At 39.0% G+C, this 27275-nt stretch overlaps 1 protein-coding gene across 5 annotated transcripts in view; it reads right to left on the bottom strand.

The window, feature by feature from the left end:
• Window positions 1–1815: 1815 nt before the first annotated feature.
• The window catches only part of Rngtt (RNA guanylyltransferase and 5'-phosphatase), a 183759-nt gene continuing 158299 nt past the window's right edge, over window positions 1816–27275 (bottom strand). For 4 of the 5 annotated variants that reach the window (XM_075971255.1, XM_075971252.1, XM_075971253.1 and 1 more), the window contains 2 exons: window positions 5537–5660; window positions 1816–4371 (listed from right to left, as the gene is read on the bottom strand). In XM_075971255.1, coding sequence (XP_075827370.1) covers window positions 4208–4371; window positions 5537–5660 — 288 coding nt within the window. In that variant the 3' untranslated portion in view covers window positions 1816–4207. The remainder of the gene's footprint in view (window positions 4372–5536; window positions 5661–27275) is intronic. The other variant, XM_075971256.1, reaches the window with a different exon arrangement.

Here is a 27275-nt window from a genome sequence, read left to right on the forward strand (position 1 = left end):
TGTTGGTGTTTGTGGACTGGCCAGTGGAATGAATGACCCTGACACTGTGAGCACCACCAAGTCTGTGGAAATAGGACTTTGTTTCTCATTGCACATGCGCATCTGTGTGACACGCTGCCAGCGGGCTGTTCATGTAAGTGCATCTGACCCCGTGCAGAGAGCTGTGGTGCCAGGGGCGACAGGCTCTACGGAGACGGAGATTACTGTTTATTTTCTAGCCAATCTCCTTCTCACAGCTGTGGCAACCCTCCTTACATGCTTTCTTACCCTCAATACGTATAGCTCTGCTGCCCATCCAAGCAGGCATTGGCTACATCTCTCTTCTGATTCCATCCCCAGCAAATGTCACAGGCATTCTAGCTTCACCTAAACAGGATACGGTCCAGACACTTTATAGGCCTTTGGGGGTTCAAATAGGGTTTCTGCAGGCCTCACCTTGATGCTTATCAGAGCACGCTGTATTTATACCCGACATCAAAGCCACACAAGGATGCTCACATGGAAAGGAGCAGAACTTCCATGGAAACTGGACAGTTTCTTATTCTTTTAGATCCTGGAAGACATTCAATAGTAGCAGCAGGAACAGCCTCCTTCATTTGCTCTCCTGTTTGAAGACAAGGCTGGAGGCATGGACTTACCCAAAGGGAACCGGAATTTATTTTTAAAACCAAAGTATCCCAATAGTTACCAAAGGATTGCTCTGTGAAAACATGAGAAAAATGGGTAGGATGGGTAAGGTGAGCCTCCTAGCTTATGATATGGTAAGTTCAATGAAACGGCACTAAAAAAAATAAGACAGTTAAAAAAAAAAAAGATGACCTCCTTTTCAACTCTCTACAAGTATATCACAAAAGGGGAGAACGGGGACCTGCTCAGCAGTGTCCCCGAGTTCCTGCTCTCAGTGCCTAGACAAACAACAGACAAGATGCTGCTGATGGGTTATGTGGGAGCTGCACTAGATACAACCTGAATACAGTCTTGTGAACATGTGCTTAGTGCTTCAGTTACAGCGAGAGAACTAGAAACACACACACACACACACACTCCTAGACTAACCCAAAAGGACATTTGAATTTTATTACTGCCAAGCTCTGTGACCCAGTATCACAGAGTACAGCCACATCTGGAGGGGGAAAACCAAGGGAAGTGTCACGTACAGGCCTCCTTCCAAGGGAAGAGTCGTGTGCAGGCATTCTTGTAGACACTTACACATTCCTGACTTTACAGAGAATCATAGTCGGACTAGAAAAGTTCCTTGTAATTAGGCCCAACCTTGAAATTTTATGAATGGAAAAATGAGGGAGAAGGTAGAGAGAACACAAAACTAGTAGGTGGCTCAGTCTGAATTTCTTTTTGGATCAAGCCTAGGGCTTTTCTCCATTATAGGCGTTTACTGCTTAGTTATCAATTTTCAAGATTTTATTGTTCTGAAGAAACTCTATACAATGCTCAAAATGTTCTAAATGTTATGTTTAAGGACAGCAAAATCCCACATACAAAAATGCATAGTCTTTACAGGACATTTACTACTAAATAGTCTAAAAGAAACCCATGAAGCATGTAAGAGAACACTCATTGGTAGACTGCTGGGATGGGGTAAATGCACAGAAATATAGAAAGCACCTCCACCCTAGATTTCAAACAGCTACTGCCATGTCAATCAAGTCTCTCAGAGGGCAAAAGAGATCTTCCAAATCTTTAGTCTTTAGAGTGAAACTAGTCAGATGAAGCATCCGAGGTGTGGCAGGCAGCAACAAGGGTCAATGCAGCAGAAGGGTTACCAAGTCACTCCAGCGAGACAGGAAAGACACACTGTTATTTCACATCAGTAGTTTTATTACATTACACACTGACACACAATTAGGGAAGGAATGTTCTGGCATTTCTGAGTATTTCATGGAAAGCAAAGTCACCATCCAGGCAGTAGTTACCCACATTTTTTTTTCCCAAACAAAAAGCAAGCTTTTACGTGCGATAACTCATGAAAATAGTCTTCTTACTCTTGTCTAGAAGACGTCAGCTAAAGAAAACGTACCATGAGCTGAGAAGGGATGAACCGCCCTCAGAAAGAAAGGAACATTTCCTTTAGATGTCCAAGTCCTGCCTCCAGGTTTCCCCCAACAACCTAACTGTGTTATTATACTTGAGAAGGCCGTGTGTCTGGGGACTACATGGAATCTGCTGAGAAGACCAATGATTATAATGCTACCATAATTGAAAGAAAAAGATAAACTGAAAAAGTAAGTCCTATACAAAGCTCTTTCCACAAAATTCATTTAAGATGTTAGAGTTACCATCAACATTTTGATTCTATTAAGATCACCGGCAAAAGCTTGTTACTCTGAGAAGGGGCTGAAGGGGCTCTGCTTTTGCAGCAGCTGAGGAGTAGACCATGGATGATGGATGCAAAGCCACCGACCCTGTTGAGGCAGACACTAGACTGTCTGGAACCCACAGGCAGCTTTGGATCCACCATGTGAAAGACAGAAGAAACCTTGCCAATTTCCCCTCAACAATCACTGTAGCAGGCAGGAGTTTAAATCCCTTCAGTGCTCAAATATACAAAAGCAATCTAGAAAAAAAAATCATTAAAACAGCATTTTGAATAAATTTGCTACACATTACATAACTTGGGAACAACAGAGGCATAAGCTCAAGCACAGCCCTAGTATTCCATGTAGAAAAGTACTGCAGAAGAAAAGGTTTAAAAACATTAAAACTCAGGCTCATATAAATACAGTTTTGGTTCTTCTGTGCTACTCAAATGAAAATTTCATCAGATACTCAGTCTGCTAGGTAGCGCATTTGGGTTGTCACTTCTGGCTGTATCAGTACAAGAATATACACTGTTGCATATACTTTAACAGATATGCTTATACATATATAAAAATTCAGATCATGAAAATTTGTTTTAATTAAATACATATCCTTAAAACCTGTGTCTCTAAAAATAAATACATTAAGCTGTTTGCTAGTTCTGAGTTCCCTCACAAGCCAATCAGAACAGTTTTTTGTTTGTTTTTTTTACAATGTCAGGGACCATTAGCTGCCTTTTAAACCCACTGTCTATAGTAAACACAGAAGTGAAGCCACATCACTGAAATATCATCCCCCAGACACAGGTGCAACTGTAACAGTGGAAGTATCATCTTGTCCTCCATGATCAGTCTCTGCAATGCATTTGCATCTATCCAGAGGGAGGACAGCATTTCCTAGAGACAACATCTTCTTCAGTTGACATTACCTTCCAACTAAAGAAATAAGCCACTATTGCTTCTGACGCTTTGTTTGAGGGAACTAACACAACACCATTTGTGTTTGCTATTGCTCCCAGAGATCACAGTGAGTGGTGTGTGATGATCCCACTGAGGTAAAGCACAAGGGCCCTGGCGTCTGAAGGAAGCGATGTTCTAAGGACTGCAGCACACGAGGGGCCTGGGCTCTATCATCTAAGTGCACATAGTAACTCAAAACCACTGCCAGGATTGAACACCAGACATCTGACACTGTGGCTCAAACAAGGGAAACGGTAAAAATACTCAAAGTACTTTCTAAAGAAAGGATACAATTCATTGGGGGGAGGGGCTGTTATTGTTTTACTTTTACCTCTCACCCACCCACCCAAACACACACACACACACACACACACACACACACACACACACACACCAAAAACAAAACAAAAACCTTTTTAAAATGGGATAGCCAGACCAAAATGTTTAATGTGCATAATACTTGACCTTGTCATTGTTCAGAATATAGAAAATTCAGAAATATAGGAAATCCATGATAAGTGACAGCGAGAATTTTTAATGTCACTGTCTACATTTTTAAGAGGAAAACTTAAAATCCAACTTCTAAAAAACTCAATGTGCTCACAGTTTCAGATTGCTAGTTGTGAATCAAATGTAAAGGTATCTGTTCACATACAAACAAGGCCTCTACTTCACTGACTTCAATCTGATTTAAACCTTTGGATATTTCAATCTTCAAACTCCACAAGGTAAGGCTGAATTTATCAGGTATAAATAAAATATTTAGGTCCATGATGCACTGTGGTTCTGAGAAACCAAATGTAACAAATATATACAGGCTGGCTCCACGGCTTCCCTTAAGCCACACTTGTCTCTTTCACCCTCTGGCTGTGAAAATGAGGCGGCAGCGCTCTTCTCACTCTTCTTTCCTCTTGAGCATGAGGTCAGTAGGACTAGGTTGGCCGGTGCAGTCTCTTGGGTGGTGGGGGTGGCATGAGTTCCGTGTCAGGGTCCAGGGGATATCTCCGTTTCTGTCCTTGGGCAGCTGCTGCACATCTGTCAATGAACTCAAATAACATCTCCTTGGTGACAGGGTTCGAGATGCTGTTGCACACAGCTGTGGACAAAGGGGACAACATCTCAGGTAAATCACTAAGGCAACTGACTCAACACAGGCAGAGGGTGGTCTCCATGCAGCTCCGGAAAACCCTGGCATTTTACCATTGGGCTTTAGGTTAGGGGCTTTTCTAGTGCTTACTCTTTGCTGGAGCATTAATTTTAAGCAAAAATGTTAAGGGATTTTAATCCAGTACAGCACACCTCATGGAAGTTCCTACTCAACTAAAACTTGGACACTAAAGTTTTCAAGTCCTTCTCTCAGAAGGATGTTCATTCTGGGAAATACAACAGCAACAGCCACTACTGGGAATAGGGAGGTTTTTTTCTTTTCTTTGAGTAATCAAAATTTAGAGGCAATGTTTTTCATTTTATTTATCTATTTGACTTTTTGGGGCTGGGGGAAGACAATGAAATGAACTCACTTTGTCAGAGCACAGAGGCTACTTAAAAAAAAAAAATGAATAAAAGGCCCTGAATGTGAAAGTGTATCTTTTAAGGTGAAAAGCCTGCATTGGCGTGCTCTCTCTCTTCCTCTCTCCTCTGCTTCTTGTGATCATCATCACCATCAGCAATGGACACTAGACAAACTCTATTAACCTTCAATCTTCCATTGTCCCTTTTATCGACCTTTTCCATTATGTCTACTATTAGAACTCAGATGAATTTGTAGATTTGTGGTGTTCCTCATGAAAACAATAAACTTTTCTAAATCTCTAAGGCATTCAGATTATATCCAAAGAACATTCTGAAAAACAGCAGGGCAGTTTGTATGTTTAAAAATGGTTCTCATTTACTTTCTCTCCATTGTTTGTAAAGTTATTTTAGGAACTGGGAAATTACATTTTTCCTTGCTAATTTTGTTTCTTACCATCTGGCAAATAATGGTTTTAATAGTTTTGAATAGATCAGAAATTATCGTGGTTTCCACTGTTGTTGTCATTCATTAAGTTCAACTAGTGTGTACCCACCTCCCTGCCCTCTTTTGCCCTCGCAGGCACACAGGCAGCTCCCCAGCTCAAGGAGGACAACTTCCAACTGACTAGAGGTTAGCAAGGTTCTGCCTGACTGTTTACCTCATCAAGCAGGACAGCACCAACCATACATGTGGCTTCTGACGCCATAATACTCTGTAATTTAATGTAATGGCTACTGTTCATACTTACCCATGGCTGTGTTGTAGGCATTTGGGAAACTTTTGTCTATTCTCTGTCTCATAAAGACCCAGCTGTTATTCTCAAATTTGCATTCTATAATTTTGTTGTCGTACTGTTTTAGTTCTTTTGTCACCTGTTTTAAGAAAGAATTGATGAAAATATTTAAATCATTTGAAAGGCTTTTTGCTTCCACTATGTGACAGACACATTAGGAAATGCCAAAAACATCTCAGTAGCTCTTCAAGAAGAGCTCTTTGTCATCTGAAGTGTCTAATCAAGCCTGAAGATACGGTGCACACTCCCAGTACACATGCTCATATATCTGACACTTCAGAGTTGTGAAAATGGCTGTCAATATATAGCAATTAAAAGAAGCTAAGCAAAAAAGCTGCCACTTCTGGGCCAAATGCAAATATGTTACCATGGGGACAATGCCTGCAATCCTGTCTGTGTTTCTCTGGCTTTCAGAAACTGAGTATACCGCTTAAGGTTCATCAACTTTCAGAATGATCTTATCATTTAAATTCCTATGCCAAAGCCCAAGAAAATCTCTTTATTATAGGTAAAAGGACTACACATAAAAAATAAACACTAGCATCAACTTCAGGCAATGTGCTTCCTAAATTTTAATTTTCAGGCAGTGATAATTAACCTAAACCTACTCGTTAGGCTATTTTCCCTTTTCATCTTCCCAGAGAGTATGGATTTGACTTTAGCTGGTGTGTTTCTTGGCTTCTTTACTTCACATGATTGAATATGGATTACAACATACTCTATCAAAGCCACCAAGTCTCCATGGTAACTATGGTAAGTTTTAAAAGATATTCCATCAGGCTGGGAGAATGGTTTTCATAAAAGGAACCTAAGCTTATCTTTGCACTTTTCCAATCAAATGCCAGTCATGGTAATATTTGAATTCCGTCTTCATCCTTCAGAACTAACAACTCTCCCTCACAATATGGTAGATTGTAATCACTAAACTTCATTAACATTATTTGAAATGCTCTCATTTTCTGCCCACATATTCACTACCACCTAGGAAGATGAAGGGATGCAAATTTTTAAAAGCTGCTTTCAGTTCACAGATTAGGGTGTGTCGTGATAAAAACTTTCAAACTGCTTTCCTTCCTTCTAGACGAGTTGCTTTCGCTGGATCATTTGCATTTTCAATAGGCTAAGGATGTCCAGCCATCTGGCTGTGCCCTAAGATAATCCACACTCTAGTCTCCCTTCCCTGAGTTAGCAGGAGTCCATCTCCTTGCACTTTTGACTCATTACTCATATACAGGCACTGGGCAACTCATTCAATCTAGGCAACCACTTCCGGGTTATGCCATGCAAGGTTTAACAGAACTGAATTTCTAAGTCTTTCAAAGTCTACATTTTCTAATCTCTAAAAGCAAAGGATTTTCTAATATACTAGGTCATGGGAAGAAAGTGCCTGATACAAAAAAGAAAATCAGTAAAAGTATAACTAAATAGAAAGTTTTAAGAAAGCCAACATCCTGTCTAAGCATTTTAAGGGCATAGTTTAGCAGTACTAGACACATTCACTGCTGTATAGCCAACTTTTCCAGCTTGTGCACCTCCTACATACCTAGACCTTCCTGTTTTCTGCTTGTGATTTTCTACCCTTTCTACTTTATACATTTCAAATGAGTAGGGCTGCATAGTAATCATGTTTCTAAAGCAGTTTATTTTGCTTTAGCACAGCATCCTTGGGATTCATTCACATCGTAGCATGGGATGGAGTTCCTTTTTAGGTTACATAATATACCATTATAGACATGCATTAAATTTCTTCAGCCATTCATCTGCTGACGGACATTTTTCTACCTCTTTGCTACGGCAGCTAGAGCTGTGAGAAAATAAGGGTATGGTTATTACTTGGAGAACCTGCTTTAAATTCTCTTGGATATGTACCCAGAAGTGAGACTGCTGGATCATATAGTAATTCAAGTTTTTAATTTTCCAAGTAACTTTTATGCTATTATCCAAAATGGCTAAACCATATCACATTACTGACAGTGCATCCTTTGATGCTGGCCATCCTGACAGGCGCCAGATGTTATGACACTATGGTTCTTGGTTGCATGTGCTTACTGGATGTATACCTTTTCTGGAAAACTATCTATTTAACTCCTTTGCCATTTGGGAAGAGGGGTAGGTGTATGAAAGAGGGTCCCACTTTGTAGCCATCTTGGCCTCAAACTTGTGATCTGTCTTAGCCAAGTGCTGGAATCAGAAGCCTTTGTTCAGATACGTTTACGTATTTTTTTAAAAAAATTCATTAGCATATGTTAACTATAAAAATTAACATAATTCAGTTGGAGGTTTGCATCTGTGCACATGACATGTTTGACCATAACTACTTCTCCCATTTCCCTTCCCTTGTTCCCCCAGTGAACTACAGGATAAGAGATCTTAACCAATTTTCTTTTATTTTGATGCCCCGCCCACTGGATTCCACAAAAAAGAAAACTTGTCATGCTTTTTCTACTTACTTGAATATGAATTCATATATATTAGTTTGAGCAATTTATTATTTTAACAGGGGATATATATTACAAAACAATTGGAAGAAGACAAATTTAATAGATATTAATATTTGAACGACAAAATATTTTAGTTATTTTGGACTCTTTTTTATTTATTTTTGAGTTTGGGTGCCTATATTTCTAATCAAGGATTTGGTGTTGTTGAATTTTCATTAACTCTCATCAGATAATATAATTCTTTTCTTCTATCCTATAGGACACCTTTTTGCTCTGATGACAAGAAGCAGAGTTTTTAAGTTTGATGTCCTTATTCATTTTCCATTCTGTTGATTGTGATTCTAGTGTCATCCAATAAGTTACTGCCAGATTTTTTTCCCCAAAGTGTTCCTATTTTTGTTTGTTTTGTTTTTTAATCCTTTGATACTCAATTGTTTAAGGTCTTATGCTTCAGTTTTTAATCGAGTTTGGAGTTAATTTTTTACACGGTAGAGGGGCAAGGTCTAGCCTCTTTCTTTTGCAGGTTCAGTTTTCTTAGAAGTTTTTATTGAGGAAATCAGCTTTTCCTGCTGTGTAATCATGTTACCTTGTGCAATATCATTTGTCTGTAGGTTGAGGACTTATTTCTGGACTTCCTATTCCACTGACCACTCTAGTTGCTTTTGCTATTGTTTGAGAGAGAGGTTTCCTATATAGCTCAGCATGTCCTCAAATTCATGAATTTCCTGTCTCAATCTCCCAAGTACTATGAGATCACAGTGTGTGCTAGCACATCTGTCCTTTGGAGGTGGGGCTATTTTGTTAGATCCTGTGATCTACCTGTCTTTGTCAGTGATGAAGTGTGACATTTAAACCACTGTAGCTTTGCGGCAGGTGGAAGCTAGGACTCCAACCTTACTATGTAGAATCCCTGAGAGTTCATATGAATTCTAGCACAACTTTTCCCCTTCTGCAAGAGATAGTTAGGGTTTTGATAAGGTTGCACAGCATCTGAAGGTTGCTGTAAGTTCTATGGATACCCTGATAACATTATCTTCTGATCATATAACGACTCAATAGCTTTCTCCCCTTAGTTGTATTATCATCTTTTACTTCTTTTAACAAGAAACATTGCTTATTTTCTTTCAGCAACTTTATAAGTAAACTCACGAATAGAATCGTGCTGACATGAAAAGGTACTCTGAAAGCAGCTGTCAACAAAATTATATCTTTGGCATTTTAGAAGAATGTTATCTAGCTTGCTAGTCAACGAGTGCAATTGGTTCTTTCACTGGCTAGCAACTGGGGGTTAAGTATCATAGAGTATCACTCTTGTGTTCTCAGTTTCAGACTTGTTTTAAATTAAGTGTAGTTTGGTCTGACCACATCAATTGAGTAGCATTATTAATTATCTACTGCAGCTGCTTGGCCAAGTATTAGGAATCCAGGAAAATCTTTCTAGAAAATGCATGTACCTGTTACTACTAACTTTAATTTATGTCCATATTCAACAAGAAATGGTTCTATATACATTATATTCCCACTAGAGACAGACTTCAAGGTAACATTTGATTTGGTGGTAAATATATTTAACTGATAAAAATAGTATCTCTCATACATGCACAAACTAAAGTTTCCACTAATGGTCTCATTGAAAAAAATGAATGAGGTACAGGAGTGACTCAATTTTAGTATCCATATTCATCTTCAGCCAGTTACATTATCACTGACTAAAAGAGGACCCCTGTCGGTCTTCTACAGCAACTCTGTTATCCTAGTTCCAGTTAATGAGTGCTTAATAGTAAAAAGAATAAAATATTTATAAATTAGAATCACACTATACCCATTACTATATTATAAACTGATTTAATAATCTGAATGAGAACACACAATAAAACCTCAAAAGCCATGCTAAGTGTTGGCAGCTTGCACAAAGAGGGTGGGAATAGTTCTATTTCTGGTGGTAGGACAGGGGCCTGCAGGTCAGCCGGCTGTATCAAGTGGCTCCTGTTTGCTCTGATGTCATTAAAACAAAACAAAATTACCCATATACCAAGAAGGCCATCAGGAGTTTCTACTTTCTTACCATTTAACATGGAATGATTTTAGATTGACAGAAAAGTTGCAAATGTGGTAGGGGGAATTTTCTATTTTCTTCTGCTACTTTCTGCTAACATTTATATTCCATTTATCAGTGTATAGTTACCAACTCTAAAAAAAATAACATTGGTATAACATAAAGACTATCAGGACTTCTGTGTCATTATCTATAACAGGACTCAATCCAGAAAACCACCTGGATTTAATTGCCACATACTAGTTTCTCCCAATCTGTAGCAATTACTCAGACAGTCCTCAGTTTTTTCATTACTTACTGATGCTCTGTGACCCAGGCTGGCCTCTTATCATGGTAACCTCCCACCTGAGTCCCCTCAAGCTCTGGGATTATAGGCCTGCGCCATCAAACCCAGTTCCCTGGATACTTAAAGAATGCCAAGTAGAAATTTCAAGAATGATGTTCAAAGTAGGACTTTTTCCCTGTTTGCCCTTGGTAAAGAACTTCTGGGTGTGGCAAGGAGCGCCCTTCTGGTCCTACCCACACTATACTAGCTAACGGTGTTACTGGTGACAGTAACTCTACTTAGTCAGGGTGGTTATTCGCCAGGTTCCTTTCTCTTCTCTATTGGCTGGTGTGAGTCATGTGCTTAGTCTCACTTATGAACGTCTGCTTCCTGGAAAGGGGTTATTAAAGATATGTGGGGTTCGCTTATTTCACTTATTGTTAAAATCCATGTGTATGGATGCTTTGCCAGCATGTTTGTTTCTGTGTACCACTTGAGTGCTTGGTGCCAGCAGAGATTAGAAAAGGAGTCACATCTCATGGAACTGGAGCTACAGGTGGTTATGAATGATCCTGTGGATACAAGGAATCAAACCCAGGTCTTCTGGGAGAGCAGCCAGTACTCTTACTGAGCCATCTCTCCAGTCCAATGTGGAATTTATTCATAACATAATTAATAAATTTCTTAGGTATATCTTCTGAGGCTATGCATATACTCCATTTCTTCAAATTTCGGTCATTGTCTTTAGCACTCATCCATCCACAAACCTGCCTACAGTGATTACTAAGTGAAGTGTTCTGGGGGACTTTTCAACTCCCTTCTTTCCTTATACACTCACTAACCGGCTTCTGCAAGGAAGACCTACCCATTTTCCTCTAGATGGCTAGTAGTACAGACTACAGTTTTGTTTTGTTTTTACTTTTTATTTCTTTTGCATACCAGTCAGTTTCCCCTCCCCCTGCTGCTTCCTACTCACTCTTCAGAAATGATAAGGCCTCCTATGGGAGCCAACAAGGACCAAGCTCCTCCCTACTGCATCAAGGCTGAGCAAGGCATCCCACCACAGGAAATGGGTTCCAAAGAGCCAGCTCATGCACCAGGGTCAGATCCCACTGCAGGGGACCCTCAAACAGACCAAGCTATATAACTGTTGCCTACATGCAGAGGGCCTAGTTCAGTCCCATGCAGGCTCCCTTGCTGTTAGCCGAGTCTGTGAGCTCCCACGAGCTTAGGTCAGCTGTCTCTGTGGGTTTCCCTGTAATGATCTTGACCCCGCTCCTCCTTATTATATTCCCTCCTCCCTCTCTTCCACTGGACTCCTGGAGCTAGACCCAAGCTGTGGATCTCTGTATCTGCTTCCATCAGTTACTAGATGAAGGTTCTATGATGACAGACAATCTGATTACAGAAGGCCAGTTCAGGCATCCTCTCCACAATTGTTAGGAGCCTGAACTGCGGCCATCCTTGTGAATTCCTGGGAATCTTTCTGGCACCAGGTCTCTCCCTAACCCCATAATGGCCAACTCTATCAAGATATCTCCTTCATCGCTCTCCCTCTCCATCCCCTCCTGTTAGAATTCAGGCATTATTCTGGCCTGCCCTCTGTCACCTGGCAGAATGCACTCAGGCAGAACCCTGGCCAGCTAAGGGTCCTATGGCTGCTATGTCACTACGCAGTCTGTGTGCAAGCACTACAAGCCCCTTTAAGGGGCACGCCTTTAATCCCAGCACTCGGGAGGCATAGGCAGGTGAATCCCTGTGAATTCGAGGCCAGCCTGATCTACAGTTAGGACTGTTACATAGGGAAACCCAGTCTCGAAAAACAAAACCAAACAACAACAACAAAAAGAGATAGGCAATTGTGCTGTTCCTGTCTTTCCCCTGCCCCTTCTGCCACCCGTTCCCAGAGGTTGGTTTCCCTCCTCCCCTCCCTCCTTTTCCCATTCCCTTTCTCTCAATAAAACCCCTCCACATGAGCAAGGTCTGTATGGCATGTCTGTCTCTCACCCTCCATGGAGTCCCTGGGCTACAATCTGCCAAGGTACCTCTTGCACTGTTTTACAACACCTCCTGCAACTCAATTACCCCATCCCTTATGTTTTCATCTCCAATTTTCTCCCCTCTATCTCAGGAAAGCTCATTTATTTCCCCTTCCCAGGGTGATCCATGCCATCTTATACCTGTTAGAATGGCTAAGATCAAAAACACTGATGACAGCTTATGCTGGAAAGAATATGGAAACACTCCTCCACTGCTGGTGGAAGTGCAAACTTGTACAGTCACTTTGGAAATCAGTATGGTGGTTTCTCAGAGAATTGGGAATCAATTTACCCCAAGACCCAGCTACATTACTCTTGGGCATATACCCAAAGGATGCTCAATCATACCACAAGGACACTTGCCCATCTATGTGCATAGCAGCGTTATTTGTAATAGAACCTGGAAACAATTTAGATAACCCTCAGCCAAAGAAGAGGTAAAGAAACCATGGTACATTTACACAATGGAGTATTACTCAGCGGTAAAAAACAATGACATCTTGAAATTCCAGGCAAATGGATGGAACTAGAAAAAATCATTCTGAGTCAGACCCAGAAAAATATGAGTATTATGTACCCACTCATAAGCAGATATTAGATGTAAAGCGAATGATAACCAGATTATAACCCACAGCCCCATAGAAGCTAGGCAACATGAGGACCCTAAAAGGGACACACATGGATCACCCCGCAAATATCTTTTTTAAAAAGTGATGTTGTTTAAGAAGCACCATCTTCATTATTTTGCTGCTCAAGAACTCCAAGTTTGATCACAAGGATTCTCAGACTGGATCTTGCTTAGCTTTTTTCTACTCTCTGTGGGACCGTCTAAGGGTTACTTTTCAACAGTCTAGCTATGCTAAGGAAGGGCCACAGAGGGAGCAAAGGGCAAGGACGTGGGGAAGAGCACTACCACTGAGAACACTGACTTACAATTGGGAGGTCTCCACCACCTTTAGTGACGTTAAACTAAAATGGTCACCTTTTCTTTTTTAAAGATAAAACTCTGCTTCTTGATAATTCAATAATAATAATAATTCAATAATTTATACCTCTACAGCATGACGTAAAGTGGATTTTAAAAAACAGCTAAAGAAAATTAATTAAAACCTTTTGGTTTTATGATCTTCATTCATTTTTTAGTATTTATAGTCAGAGAAAATAAAAACAACTCAGAAATGAAATGATAAGTTTTCCACATGATACCAAGAGATCTGAATAAAGCTGACTTCCTTTGAGAATCATTAGAGTAGAGCCATGATAGGACTGCCTTTACAAAACACTCGGAAGCATGCCAGAACCTTTAAAATAACCTCCACTAATATCTATTGTCACTTGGGCGTCTATAATAAACTGCTTCTCAGTACCATCCCTGTATTTGCTGGGCAGCAACACAGCAACAGGAGATGTATACTCAGGAATGATAAGGTCTCTAAACCATTCATCCAGGTCTTAAGCCACGAAGACTAAACAATTAAAGAGCGGAAAGTTACAAATCCCACTTTGTTTATCTTAAAGTCATTATGGACATATTACAACTTGAGGATATTAAATTCACATTAAACTACAGTTTAATACCTCCCAATAAATTCAAATCATGTTTATTATTCAAAATAAAATCAACTGGCATATAAAATAACTGAACAGGTCAAATGCAACGTGATAGCAGTGGTTTCTTTTTTCTTCTATCTACTAATTTTCAACATTCCAGCACTATGTATGTTTAACTTTACAATCTTAAATATACCGTTTTAGTAAAGATAAAAATGATCAGGCTAGCTTTTGAAACAAAGGTATAAAAAATAATAGGTAACAGTTAGCTAGAAGACAATTCCTCATAGCTTCCAAATAGCAATGAAGACTAAGAGCTAAACCAACTTGCAAGAGAGCACATGGAAGCTGCAGCCACTTAAAGGAAGCTGCAGTAATGTAAAAGAGCTGTGATTGTCTTAATGTTTTAGGGAAACACTGTGACACGTGCTCGACATAATGCAACCATGCAAATTATTCATCAGAAGGAATACAAATTGTTTCTATCAAGCAAGGGTTCTCAGTGTATTAGTAGATCTTTGCAAAACTGAATAGTTGACAGTTATTTTGTTTAAAAAACAAAACAAAACATGGACTGTATGAAAAATAAATCGATGTAGAATAAGCATGTTGATATTTGATTCCAAGGCTTGAGATGTTATTTCAATGCATGCTATGTTGTTTGTGTAGAACAAAATGTTTAGCTAACTCAGTCTATCTGCTGAATAAATGGGGCTGCCAAGCATTTCTTTAAGACTTAGTTCAGTGTCTGTGGGAATGTAAAAAGAGAAAGTGGAATAACTTCTGTCTTCAACTATTTTCCTTCATCCTTTTCCATATCCCGAATCTCTAAATCTACTTATTAACTTATATAGAGTGTATGGGAGGGCAACTAATCAAGTAATTGCAAACACCGCTTGAGGTGCTGAAACGATTGCACAATGAGATCCCAACCCCTCATCTAGATCACACAAAAGTCACTCATTTCCTTCCTGTCCTAGTACTTGCTCTAGAACAGACCCTTGGGGAACAGTGCTTATTAAATGCAAGAGGTCATGAGCCTCAGCTCCTCAACCAGCTAATCCTGTTGACAGATAGCTAAAGTAAACCAGGGCTAGGGTGTAGCACCACAGCTGAGAACTCTTAGCTAATGTTCCAGCACCATGCCTGCCTGTTGTCAGCTCACTGAACAATGGTCACAGACTCTGTAGTGGTGTGAATAAGATTGGCCTCTATTGGCTCATATTGTTGGATGCTTAGGGAGTGGCATTAGGAGGTGTGGCCCTGTTGGAGAAGTATGTCTCCTGGGGTGTGCTTTGGGGTTTCAAAAGCTCAAGCTAGGTCCAGTGCGCCTCTCTCTTCCTGTGGCCTGTGGATCTAGATATAGAACTTTCAGCTACTCTCCAGGACCACCTTTGTCTACACACCTCCATGCTTCTTGTCATGACAATAATGGACTACACCTGTGAACCTGTAAACCTGCCCCAATTAAATGTGTTCCTTTATAAGAATTGCTGTGGTTGCAGTGTCTCTTCAGAGCAATAAAAACCCTAATGAAGACAAACTCTATCCCTATAAAAAAAAATGAGCCCCAAATTAAATATATTGTTTTATAAGATGACTTGCTCACAATGTTTTATCATGGAAATAGAAAAATAACTGAGTAAAATACATGGGAATAGACTGGAAAAAAGAAAAACATGCTTCAAATTAGTGGTGAGCAATGGGTCCAAAGACCTAGGGTAAAAGCTTACATAATCTTAGTGTACTAAAGGACCAAAATAAAGACAACTCAGAGTATGATGTGTGTGTAAGAGAGGTCACCTATAAGCCCTTCAGAGTCTCAATATAGTTTTGACACACTCCCAAACTCTTACAGTCTACAAATTCCATTCCATAAGCTTTCATATTCTAGTTTCCTACCTGATATAATTTGCTTTTAAAGGATAAAACTAGGGTCTCAAGCTTGCTAATTACTCTACCACAGAAATACAGGCCCTACCCCTATTACATACCTTTATTTGAACATTCCAAAGACTTCTCAAATCTAACATGTTCAACTTGTCATCTTCTTCCAAATCTATTTCTTCTTCTCATCGTCTAAAAAATGGCAGTATTACTCACCCAATTCATGGCAGAAACTCAGGTGCCCTGACTCTTCCTCTTCATTTTTCCTTCTATTCAATCCATTAGAGGGCTTATGGATTCTACCTAAAATTTGTTTTGTCTACTACCCTGGTTTAAAATTCATAGTCCAAGACACTGCTGTCTCACAAACTGTTTCCTATCCCATTAATTCTTATATAAAGCTAGACTGGCTTTAGAAAAATAAAAACCTTATTATAATTCTCACTTAAGAGAAAATATCTACCAGGCTGGAAAGAGAAAAATACATTTGTCATGATTTACAGAAAGCAACACTTACATAGAAGGAATATAAAGAGGTTTTTTTTTTAACAATTATAAGTTTAACAAGGTTACAGAACACAAGGATATTTACTATATATATATATATATATATATATATATATATATATATCCTCTATGTATGCTATATATTAGAAACCTCACATACACATACACACTAGAAACCACAATCACAAAATACTTAGGTATAAATCTTAAAAATTCAGCGGGGCATGGTAATAGACACCTATAATCCCAGTTATTCTGGACGATGAAGCAAGAAGATTTCTGCAAGATTAAGTCGAGCCTGAGCTAGTTAAAATCCTATCCAAAAACAAACAAACAAACAAACCCAAAAACAAACCACCACCACCACCCGCAAAAAAACTAAGATTTGAAAATTGTAGCACCTACACACTGCCAATTACAAAATGCCAGTGGAAGAAATAAAGGGAAATAAATAAACACAGGAATATATTCATAGATTGAAAGATCCAATACTATTACATCACTTCTTCCCAAAATGATCTACAAATTCAACACAACTACAAGGGAAACCTTAACAGAATTTTTTATTTCCTAAATATTGAGCCCAGGATGGTCTTGAATGTAATGATTTTTCTACCTCAGTCTCTAACTGGTGAGATTTCAGGCATGTACCACCTGCATGATTAGAATTTCTATTAATAGACACTGACAACCTAATTTTATATGAAAGCCAAAGGAACTAGGATAGTCAAAATAATTTTTAAAAAGAACAATGATGAAGAAGTCATACTAACCTCAAAGTTTAACACAGAGGCCTAGCGATCAAAACTCTACACTATTGCTCTATTAGAAACTACTGACAACATGAAGGACTACAAATAAGCAAATTAAATGAGCTCTCACAAATCAGAGGTAGAAAATGTCAAATGATATGATCACGTTGGAAAATAGTTTGGCAGTTGTTTTGTTCAACCCACACTTAGCGCAAGAACCAGCAACTTCAATCTTAAGTATTTTCCAAGAAAAGAGAAAGTAAAAGTCCACATAAAAATTGTGTATTTTAAGTAGATTTTTAAAATCATCATTTTAAATAGGAACCAAGCCTGACATGGCTGTACATGCCTGTAATCTTAGCACTTGATAAGCAGAGGAAGAAGAGCAGGAGTGAGATCATAGTTATTAGCCTGGGTTATAAGACTCTATCTTAAAAGAATATATCAAACCATATGACAAACACAACTTTAGCATAGCACAACACAGAAAATAACATACAACCCCTTCGTCTGGTGAACAGATAAAGTACAGTAAGGTTATAGAATGAAATATTATCAAGAAATAAGATCTAGGGCTGGAGAGATGGCACAGAGGTTAAGAGCATTGTCTGCTCTTCCAAGGGTCCTGAGTTCAATTCCCAGCAACCACATGGTGGCTCACAACCATCTGTAATGGGGTCGGGTGCCCTCTTCTGGCCTGCAGGCATACACACAGGCAGAATATTGTATAATAAATAAATAAATAAATAAGATCTATGGGTAAGTTCAGTAACATGGATGAATTTCAAATGAAACGTGTAATAGTTAAACAATAACACTCTATAAACTATTAAGTAAACCATTTCACAGGACATGATTAACCATCAGGCAATGAAAGGAGACAGAGACAGAGACCCACATTGGAGCACCAGACAGAAATCTCAAGGTCCAAATCAGGAGCAGAAGGAGAGGGAGCACGAGCAAGGAACTCAGGACCGTGAGGGGTGCACCCACACACTGAGACAATGGGGATGTTCTATCGGGAACTCACCAAGGCCAGCTGGCCTGGGTCTGAAAAAGCATGGGATAAAACTGGACTTGCTGAACATAGCTGACAATGAGGACTACTGAGAACTCAAGAACAATGGCAATGGGTTTTTGATACTACTGCACGTACTGGCTTTGGGGGAGCCTAGGCAGTTTGGATGCTCACCTTACTAAACCTGGATGGAGGTGGGCGGTCCTTGGACTTCCCACAGGTCAGGGAACCCTGATTGCTCTTCGAGCTGATGAGGGAGAGGGACTTGATCGGGGGAGGGGGAGGGAAATGGGAGGCGGTGGCGGGGAGGAGGCAGAAATCCTTAATAAATAAATAAACTTAATAAAAAATATAAAAAAAGAAACTTAAAAAAAATAAAATTTAAGAGAGAATTTTCAAAAAAAAAAAGAACATAGTTACAGAAATAGGTAAGTGGCAGAGCTGTAGAGATGGCTCAGAGGTTAAGAGCACTGGGTCATGTCTCTGAGGTCCTGAGCTCAATTCCCAGATGCTCACAACCATCTATAATGAAATTTGGTGCCCACTTCTGGCATGCAGGCAGAACACTGTATATATAGTAAATAAATAAATCTTTTTAAAAGGGATAGATCAGTGGCAATGGGTAAAAGAGAAGTGAACAAGGACAAGGGAGTATCTTATGAGAATTTTGGAGGCAGGGGTAACTGCTCTGCCTGAGGATTTCAGTGGTACTGTATACTATATGCACGTCTAAACTCACAAAACTGTATACCAAGAAGCAAATTTATTATAAACAAATTTTAATGTGAATTTAAAAAAAGAAATTTAAACTTTTTAGTGTTTAAAAATACAGGCAAATTTAATTATATCCTCTATCAACTGATTCTCCCTTCAAAGGACCAAATGAAGCAGCCCCTCCCACCATTCTGACTTAGATAAATTATCATAGTGCACCTTACACTTTTCACTTATACTGTACATCATTATCTGTAAATTAGTTGTTCATCTGCATACCAAGATGACTAATAATTACTGGCAGTCACTTCATTGGTATTGAGTACTACTCAAAGTGCTTTATACAAATTAACTTTTTCGAATCCTTAGAACTCTAGGAACTAGGTGTTATTAGTAGTCTCATTTTATGTACAGAAAAACACGCACAAAGGAGTTAAGTAATTCAACAAGTGTTTAACAGATGGTGGAGAAACATACTATGTCTACAAGATTCTTTAATATATTTAATTTAGGGTGTATAAAATCCAGAGAAATTCTAGATCCAAAAACCAAACTTAGAGAATTTATATAATTTATATAAGGATGGAACTAATGTGTTTTATTATCACAATTCAAATTCTTGAACTGAGGGTGTGGTTCAATGGTAAAGTACTTTTCTGGAGTGCCTGAAGGCCTGGGTTTGATCTCTAGCACTGAAAATAAGTAGGTAAATAAAATAAAATCAAGGACTTTGTACATCAAAAATTTGTACTTTTTTTTTTCCTTCAAGGAATCTGAGCTCTAGGTAGCTAAGATATTGTAAAAAGCCAAGGTAGAATACACTTATGGACAGTTTTACTTCTGGCATAATAAACTGTATTAATCAATTACTTCCAAAGATAACATTTCACTTGAGAAGTCCGTAGGCATGGGATGAACTGATGCGTGACTGATGAAGGGCAGTGGACATTAACATATTGGCTGAGCTTTTCCTTCTCTTCCCAAGTGTATATCATTCCGACCTGTATCATTTTTACTGTTTGCTATTCCTCATGCAGCACTACCAGAAATCATAGCAAATTACAGGATTTCTCAGTCATTAAGGATTTACAATAGGTTAATTTTAAAATGAGCTACATCTCACAGCCGCAAAGCTTTTGTTTGAATTTTAGACCAAGTGAGAAGTCATTATTAGAATAAATGACCTTCCAATGAGAATGACTAGCAAATATGAAAAGATTCCAGTAGAGACAACACCACCTCTGCCAGGTAAGGTTAGTGAGGTAATGGCAATGGCTCAGTAAATAGAGTGTCGAACTCTATGATGCAAAACACTGCCTCCCTGTCTGTTTAGTACCAAGCATTATGAGAATTACAAACAGACCATGAATTTGTTGCATTGCTGAAAATAGTCGAACAAATAAGCAAGGAAAGCTTATCCTTCTAATATGAGGCTACAACACAACATGCATATCTAATAACCATAAACACAATGGCAAGCCTTTTTGATCTTACTTGGTTTTTAAAGATACCTTTGGTGAAATTAATATATGTCATTCACAAAGTACAGGATGTGAAGGCGATCTGGCTCTGAAATCTGTCACCTCATTGCTTGCCAGGGCTGATTTGGCTGATCTGGTTGGTTAGGCAGGTGTCTCATCCTCCCTCAATGCCCCAAGTGTATCGGCCTGAAGCTGAGTATGTTGTTGGAGAGGATGACCTTCCCCATTAGAGGATGGTTCTTTGGTCAAAGGTATATGAATAGCTATGCTTCACTGCTAGAACCTCCAAAAATACTCAAGTATATTTGCCATATTAAATTTGATTAACAGTCTATCAATTTATTTTCTACACACAATATATTTTTATTATGTTCTTTCTCCTACTCCAATTCTTTCCAGACTTGCTGTATTCCCTACCCAACCAATAGGTTCATTCTCTCTCTCAAAACATAAAGCCAAATTTCAAAACAAACAAACAAACAGTAAGATTAAAAAAAAACATGGAGTCCATTTTGTTTTGGCCAACTACTCCTGGGCCTGGGACCCAAGCAACTTGCTATATAGTAACTGAGTATAAGCAAGCAAGATATTTTTCTCAGCCAGTTTTGTTGTTGTTGTTGTTGTTGGCAGGTTGCATTTTGTGGTTACATAGAAAGGACCAATTATTTTACTACTTAACTCAAAAGATAATCTTCTAAGATATCTTAGAAGATCACAAATCTAAACTTTTATATATGAAAAAGAATCCGTCAGCTCTATTTTAAATCCTCACCCACTCATCAACAGTTTGTTGTATCAGGAAACTGCAGGCAGAAATGGGTACAAGGAATTAATCATTATCTTTGCTCACCAACCCATTCTACCAAGAAAGGCTCCTCAGCTAATAATTGGGCTGCTTTGTTCTTGTTCTCTGACCTTAACGAGTCCTTCTCTCAACTATGTGCTTTTCTAAGATTTTCTACCTCAAAGTCATTAACAAAAATATCTTAACCTAACCTTAAGTCATATTTAAAGCTTTGTTTTAACTATGATGCAGACTGAAATCTGTGAAAACATCTCCTAACATTAAGATTAAAAGAATTTGAGCTAGCTGAGCTTTCTGGATCTCAAATGTTTTTCTTAATCATTAACCTAAGTCAGTCTCAAGAGAAAATAGCTGTGTGATATTTTCTAGTTCTTATTCTCTATCCTCTCCAGTACCTGCTTTATTAGGAGTGGAGGCAATCTTGTTTTTATTCATAGTAGTTTTCCCACTAAGCTCTATCATAATCCCTTACAATATTTATTAAAGACACTCAACTTTAACTAATTCTATTTTAACTAATACTATTGTTGTATAAAAATCATTGCTTCAGCTAAAAGGTAAAGTTTACAAGGCAATCATCTTCATAGTAATACACAGGTAAAAATGCCCAGTAAAACAGGATATTTCCAAGAAACAATCACACTGCATGAAGGGCAGGAGAGAGCTCCCCACACCCATTCACACCATGCCAGATACCAAAGGCAAACACGCAAAGACACAACAGTAGCAAGAGACATTCTGGGGTCTTGCCTGTTTGAGTTTCATCCATAGGAACTTGGCTTCCTGGTGGAGTAGCTTCCCAAACTTTAAATGCTACCTGCTGCTCCTCTGACAGGGCCACTGGCACCCTACTCCCCTTCTGGGAAACAGGATATCACTATGGGGCTCTGGCTATCCTGAAATTCACTACACAGACCAGACCAGCCCCAAGCTCACAAAGATCCACCTGCCTCTCTCTGTCTCTAAATTGCTGGGATTAAACGTGTGTTTCACTATGCCAGGTCCAAATTAATGGAATTAATTAAGTAAATGTACCACATTTTCTTTTTTTTTTAATTGAGAAAAGGAGAAAAAAAAAAACAAGTTTCCACCTCCTCCCAGCCTCCCATTTCCCTCCCCCTCCTCCCACCCTTCTCCCCCTCCTCCCACTCTTCTCCCCCTCCCCCTACTCCTTTCCCCCTCCCTTCCAGTCCAAGGAGCAGTCAGGGTTCCCTGCCCTGTGGTAAGTCCTAGGTCCTCCCCCCTCCGTCCATATCTAGGAAGGTGAACATCCAAACTGGCTAGGCTCCCACAAAGCCAGCACATTATGTAGGATGAAAACCCCGTGCCATTGTCCTTGGCGTCTCAGCAGCCCTCATTGTTCGCCATGTTCAGAAAGTCCAGTTTTATCCCATGCTTTTTCAGTCACAGTCCAGCTGGCCTTGGTGTGCTCCCAATAGATCAGCCCCACTGTCTCAGTGGGTGGGTGCACCCCTCGTGGTCCCGACTTCTTTGTTCATGTTCTCCCTCCTTCTGCTGTTTGCGAGCTGCCCACCCAGCACGGAGACCTGATCTCTCGGCGCCAGGAGACACAGCGTTGGGGTGAGTTTCTGGCCCGCGGCGCCAGCCTGGGACGGGGAGCTCAAAGGTTCCTTGGCCCTCTATCCTTCTTGGGCTCTCTGTAGGGCCTCTACACCCTGGATACTGCCTCTTTCTTCCTAGCCCACCCAGCTTCCATCCAGAACCCTCCCCACTTCGGCCCCACCGCTCTCTTTCGGCACATAACATCACCCAGCCCACTCTGTCTGGGCACTGGGACCGAATCCTTGGGGCACCCACATTTTCTTTATCATTTTCTCTTAGTGTTTTTATTGCTGTGAACAGATGCCATGACCAAGGTAACTCTTATAAAGGGAAACATTTAATTGTGGCTGGCTTACAGTTTCAGAAGTCTAAACCATTATTGTCATGGAGGGAAGCATGGCAGAATGGCAGCATGCAGGCAAACATGGTACTGGAGAAGTAACTGAGAGTTCTACATCTGGATCCTAAGGCAGCAGGAAGAGACATCCCCATTAGGCCAGGCTTGAGCATCCAAGACCTCAAAGCCACCCCCAGTGACATACTTCCTCCAGCAATGCCACCACTAATAATGGCACTCCCTATGAGTCTATGGGGGCCATTTTCATTCAAATCAATACAGCATTCATTAGTTGTTAATGGACACCTAAGTTGTTTCTATAAATACAGATGAAACATCTCTGCAGTAAAATGTAGAGTCCTTTGGGTACAGAATGGTATAGCCATAGTAGATTAAATTTTAGCTTTTTGATGAACTTTCATGTTGATTTATATACTGGGTGTACCAGTTTGCACTTCTACCAATAATGAGCAAGTGTTCTCTTTTCCTAGCATCCTCGTTGGCATGAGCTGCCATTGTTTTATTGATCTTAATGACTGAATAAGATGAAACTCAAACTAGTTTGAATTTGCATGTTCCTGATGGCTAAGGATACTGACCATATCTCTAAGTGTTTCTCAGTCATTTGTGTTTCATATTTTGAGAACTTTAGTTCTGCTTAGTTCTGTACCACATTTTTAACTGGTTTGCTTTTCGATGGTCAGCTTTTGTAGTTCTTTATATATTTTACATATTGTTCTTCTATTAGATGTGTAATTAGTAAAGATACTTCCTGATTCTGTAGTTTGGCATTTTGCCCAAATGATAGTGTCTTTTACTGTACAGAAGCTTCTCAGCTTCATGAGGGGGTATTTATTGATGTTCTTTGTGCCTGTGTTATCAGTGTCCTGTTCAGAATGTTGTTCCTGTGCCAATGAGTTCAAGACTACCCCCCACTTTCTCTTCTATCAGACAGAGATTATCTTGGTCTTATGTTTTAGGTTGATGTCTTTCAAGTTGAGTTTTGTGCAAATGGTAGATACAGATCTATTTTCATTCTTCTGCATGCAGCTATCCCATATGACCAGCACCATTTGTTGAAGATGCTGTATTTTCTCCAGAGTATATTTCTGGCTTCTTTGAGGAAAAAAAAAATCAGTTGTCTGTAGGTGTATGGAATTATGTCTGGGTCTTCAATTTGATTCCATTCATCTACTTGTCTGTTTTTATTCCAATATGTTGTTTTTATTATTATAAATCTGTAATACAACTTGAAGCCTGTAATGGTGATACTTCCAATAGTTATTTTATTATTCAAGATTGTTTTATCTATTCTGCTTTGTTTTATTTTTTGTATGCGTGTTTGTTGTTGCTGTTATATGTGTGCTTCCCTACAAAGTGAAGTTGTTTTTTGTTGTTGTTGTTGTTGTTGTTGTTGCTGTTGTTGTTTTTCGGTGAAGAACTATACTGGAATCTTGATGGGGATCTCTAGATTGCTTTTGGCAGAGTAGCCATTTTTACTAAATCAACCCTACTGATGCATGAATAGGAACGGTTTTCATCTTCTGTTATCTTTTTAAAATTTCTTTCTTCAGTAACTTATACAAGTCTTTCATTTGCTTAGCTAGAATTATGTACCTAAGACATTAGCTTCCCTAATTTCTTTCTCAGTATATTTGTCATTTATATATAAGAAAGCTACTGATTTTTCTGTGTTAGTTTTGTATATTGCTACTTTGCTGAAAATATTTGACTTCCCCTTTTCCTATCTATAGCCCCTTGATTTAATTCAGTTGTCTTATTGTTCTACTTAAGATAATATTATACTGAATAGGTAAGGAGTGACATCTTTGTCATGTATTCCAGATTTTAGTTCATGCTTTGAACTTCTCTCCATTTAGAATGATGTTGGCTCAGTCTATCAATTTTTGTTTTTTAAACTCTGGCTGCGCTGACTCACTATGTAAACCAGGCTAGTGAAAATCACAGAGACTCATCTTCCTCTGCTTCCCAAGTGTGGGCATTAAAGTCAAACACTGCCATGTCTGACTCACTCTATCAACTTTGATAGCAGATACCTAACTGAACACCTTTTTTGCTTTATAGGCTGATGGTATGCCTCAGTAGTAGAGTGTTTGCCTACCATACTGAATTCTGGGTTTGATCCCTAGCATAGCAAATGACTAGGTAAATAAATAAAATAAAATAAACTCAAGGTCTCATGACCTTGAAATAGGGTCTCATAATCTTGCTGCTTCCCAAGTGCTGGGATTATAGGCATGGACTAGAACTCAAGAACAATGACAGTGGGTTTTTGATCCTACTGCACGTACTGGCTTTGGGGGAGCCTAGGCAGTTTGGATGCTCACCTTACTAGACCTGGATAGAGGTGGGCGGTCCTTGGGCTTCCCACAGGTCAGGGAACCCTGATTGCTCTTCGAGCTGATGAGGGAGGGGGACTTGATCGGGGGAGGGGGAGGGAAACGGGAGGCGGTGGCGGGAAGGAGGCAGAAATCCTTAATAAATAAATTTTAAAAAATGCAAAAAAATGCAAAAAAAGAAAATTATATAGCTAATCATTAAATATTCATGTTTAACAAAGTTCCCAAAATAATTGAATCACGGAATTCATTAAGATATTAACATACAGTTTGAATAATCCTTTATTTTTAAGTATTTGCTAATAATTTTGCCCCAGTAATATTCACTAAAATTTCTATTTATTAATGCATAATGCTCACATACACACTGTCTCTTTTCTCTCAACTATGTTCTTCCTAGTGGGTAGAGAACTACCCACCAGACAGATACATAATGAGTATGTTCTACTAATGATGAGTGACCCTTCCTTCCTGTCAGCCCAGCACTTAGAACACCACCAACAAAGCTAGGACACTCTTGATCTTTAGATACATTCATTCTCATTTAAAGTAACTTAATTTGCTTTAATAAGACTGTTCAGAATATTTACAATACTAATCACAATTTAGAATTTCTTGGGTTAGTGAAAATGTTTTTTTAGTCATTAGGATTCATCTGAGCAAACAAGGTTCTCAAGATTGCTTTTTCCCTCCTCTTATTGAAAATAGGTCCCTCTTACATAATATATCCTGATTATGGCTCCCGCCCCACTCTTCTCCACCTTCCCTCTCACTCAGATACAGCCCCTTTCTATTTCTCATTAAGAAAATAAGCAGGCTTCTATGGGGACTATTTCTTACAAGTCTGTACCTGACTCTGAAATCACAAAGACACACAGAGTTCTTTGTCTAACAGCAGCTGTACCCTGACTGTGGTATAAAATAGTCAGACACTTTGAGGCATTTTAAGTCTTTTGATGTGTATGGATCATATTTCCTCTTCAAAAAAAGAAATCTAAAGAGTTATAGAAGTGATGCAAATGCAGAGACAGAATGGTTTCCAGATTCAGGTTCTATAGTGTCTATGGACTTCCTGAATGACAAATTTTATAGGCACATACTTCATCCTTCCAAGAATCTAGAACTGTCATAAAACAGTGAAAAGAGGTTTAAAGCTTAAAGTGATCATAAATTAGCTACCAATATCATACTCATGATATTCCTATTTATATTCCTAAAAAAATTGAAACATACCTCAAAAATCTCATAAAATCAAATGCTTTATAACTAAAACTTCAACCAGGAATCCAAAAAAAATCACCAACCAGACATTCTTATTCTACAATATTCAAGTACTAAAATTTAAAGTGCTCTCCATTATGTCAATTATTCATTGTCAAGTAGTAAGGTAGTCAAAAAAAGAAAGAAAGAAAGAAAGAAAGAAAACAAGCAATTTCTTTATTTTTGTAATTTGTACTGTAAAAACTTAGCCAAGATATCTAATCTAATTACTGGCTGATTTTTTTTTCCTCCATGGGGAAGAGGGGAGAAATTACTTTTATTAATGTCTATGAAGTAGGAAAATACTTCATGTCCATCATCATTGATGTTCTTCTGGTCTGAGAGTACTAAGGATTGAACTGGGACTTATACATGCCAAATGAGAGTTCTACCACTAAGCTATATTTCCTGTCCCTGTTACTTTTATAATAATGAAAAAAGAATTGTGTATAAATTTAGAGCTGTAATCTGTATTGCCTCTTGGCATTAAGTGGGAACATTCAGCATAGTAAAAGGAAACTATTGATAAAATTCTATCACCAAGAAATTAACCAATTATGGTGGCATATGTCAGTAGGATACTCTCAAGAAGTAAAGGCAAGAGATCATAAGATCAGCCTGGGATCAATGAGATGACTTAATGGGTAAGGGTACATGC

This window comes from Microtus pennsylvanicus, chromosome 5 (genome assembly GCF_037038515.1).
Source record: "Microtus pennsylvanicus isolate mMicPen1 chromosome 5, mMicPen1.hap1, whole genome shotgun sequence".
Classification (NCBI taxonomy): Eukaryota; Metazoa; Chordata; class Mammalia; order Rodentia; family Cricetidae; genus Microtus; species Microtus pennsylvanicus.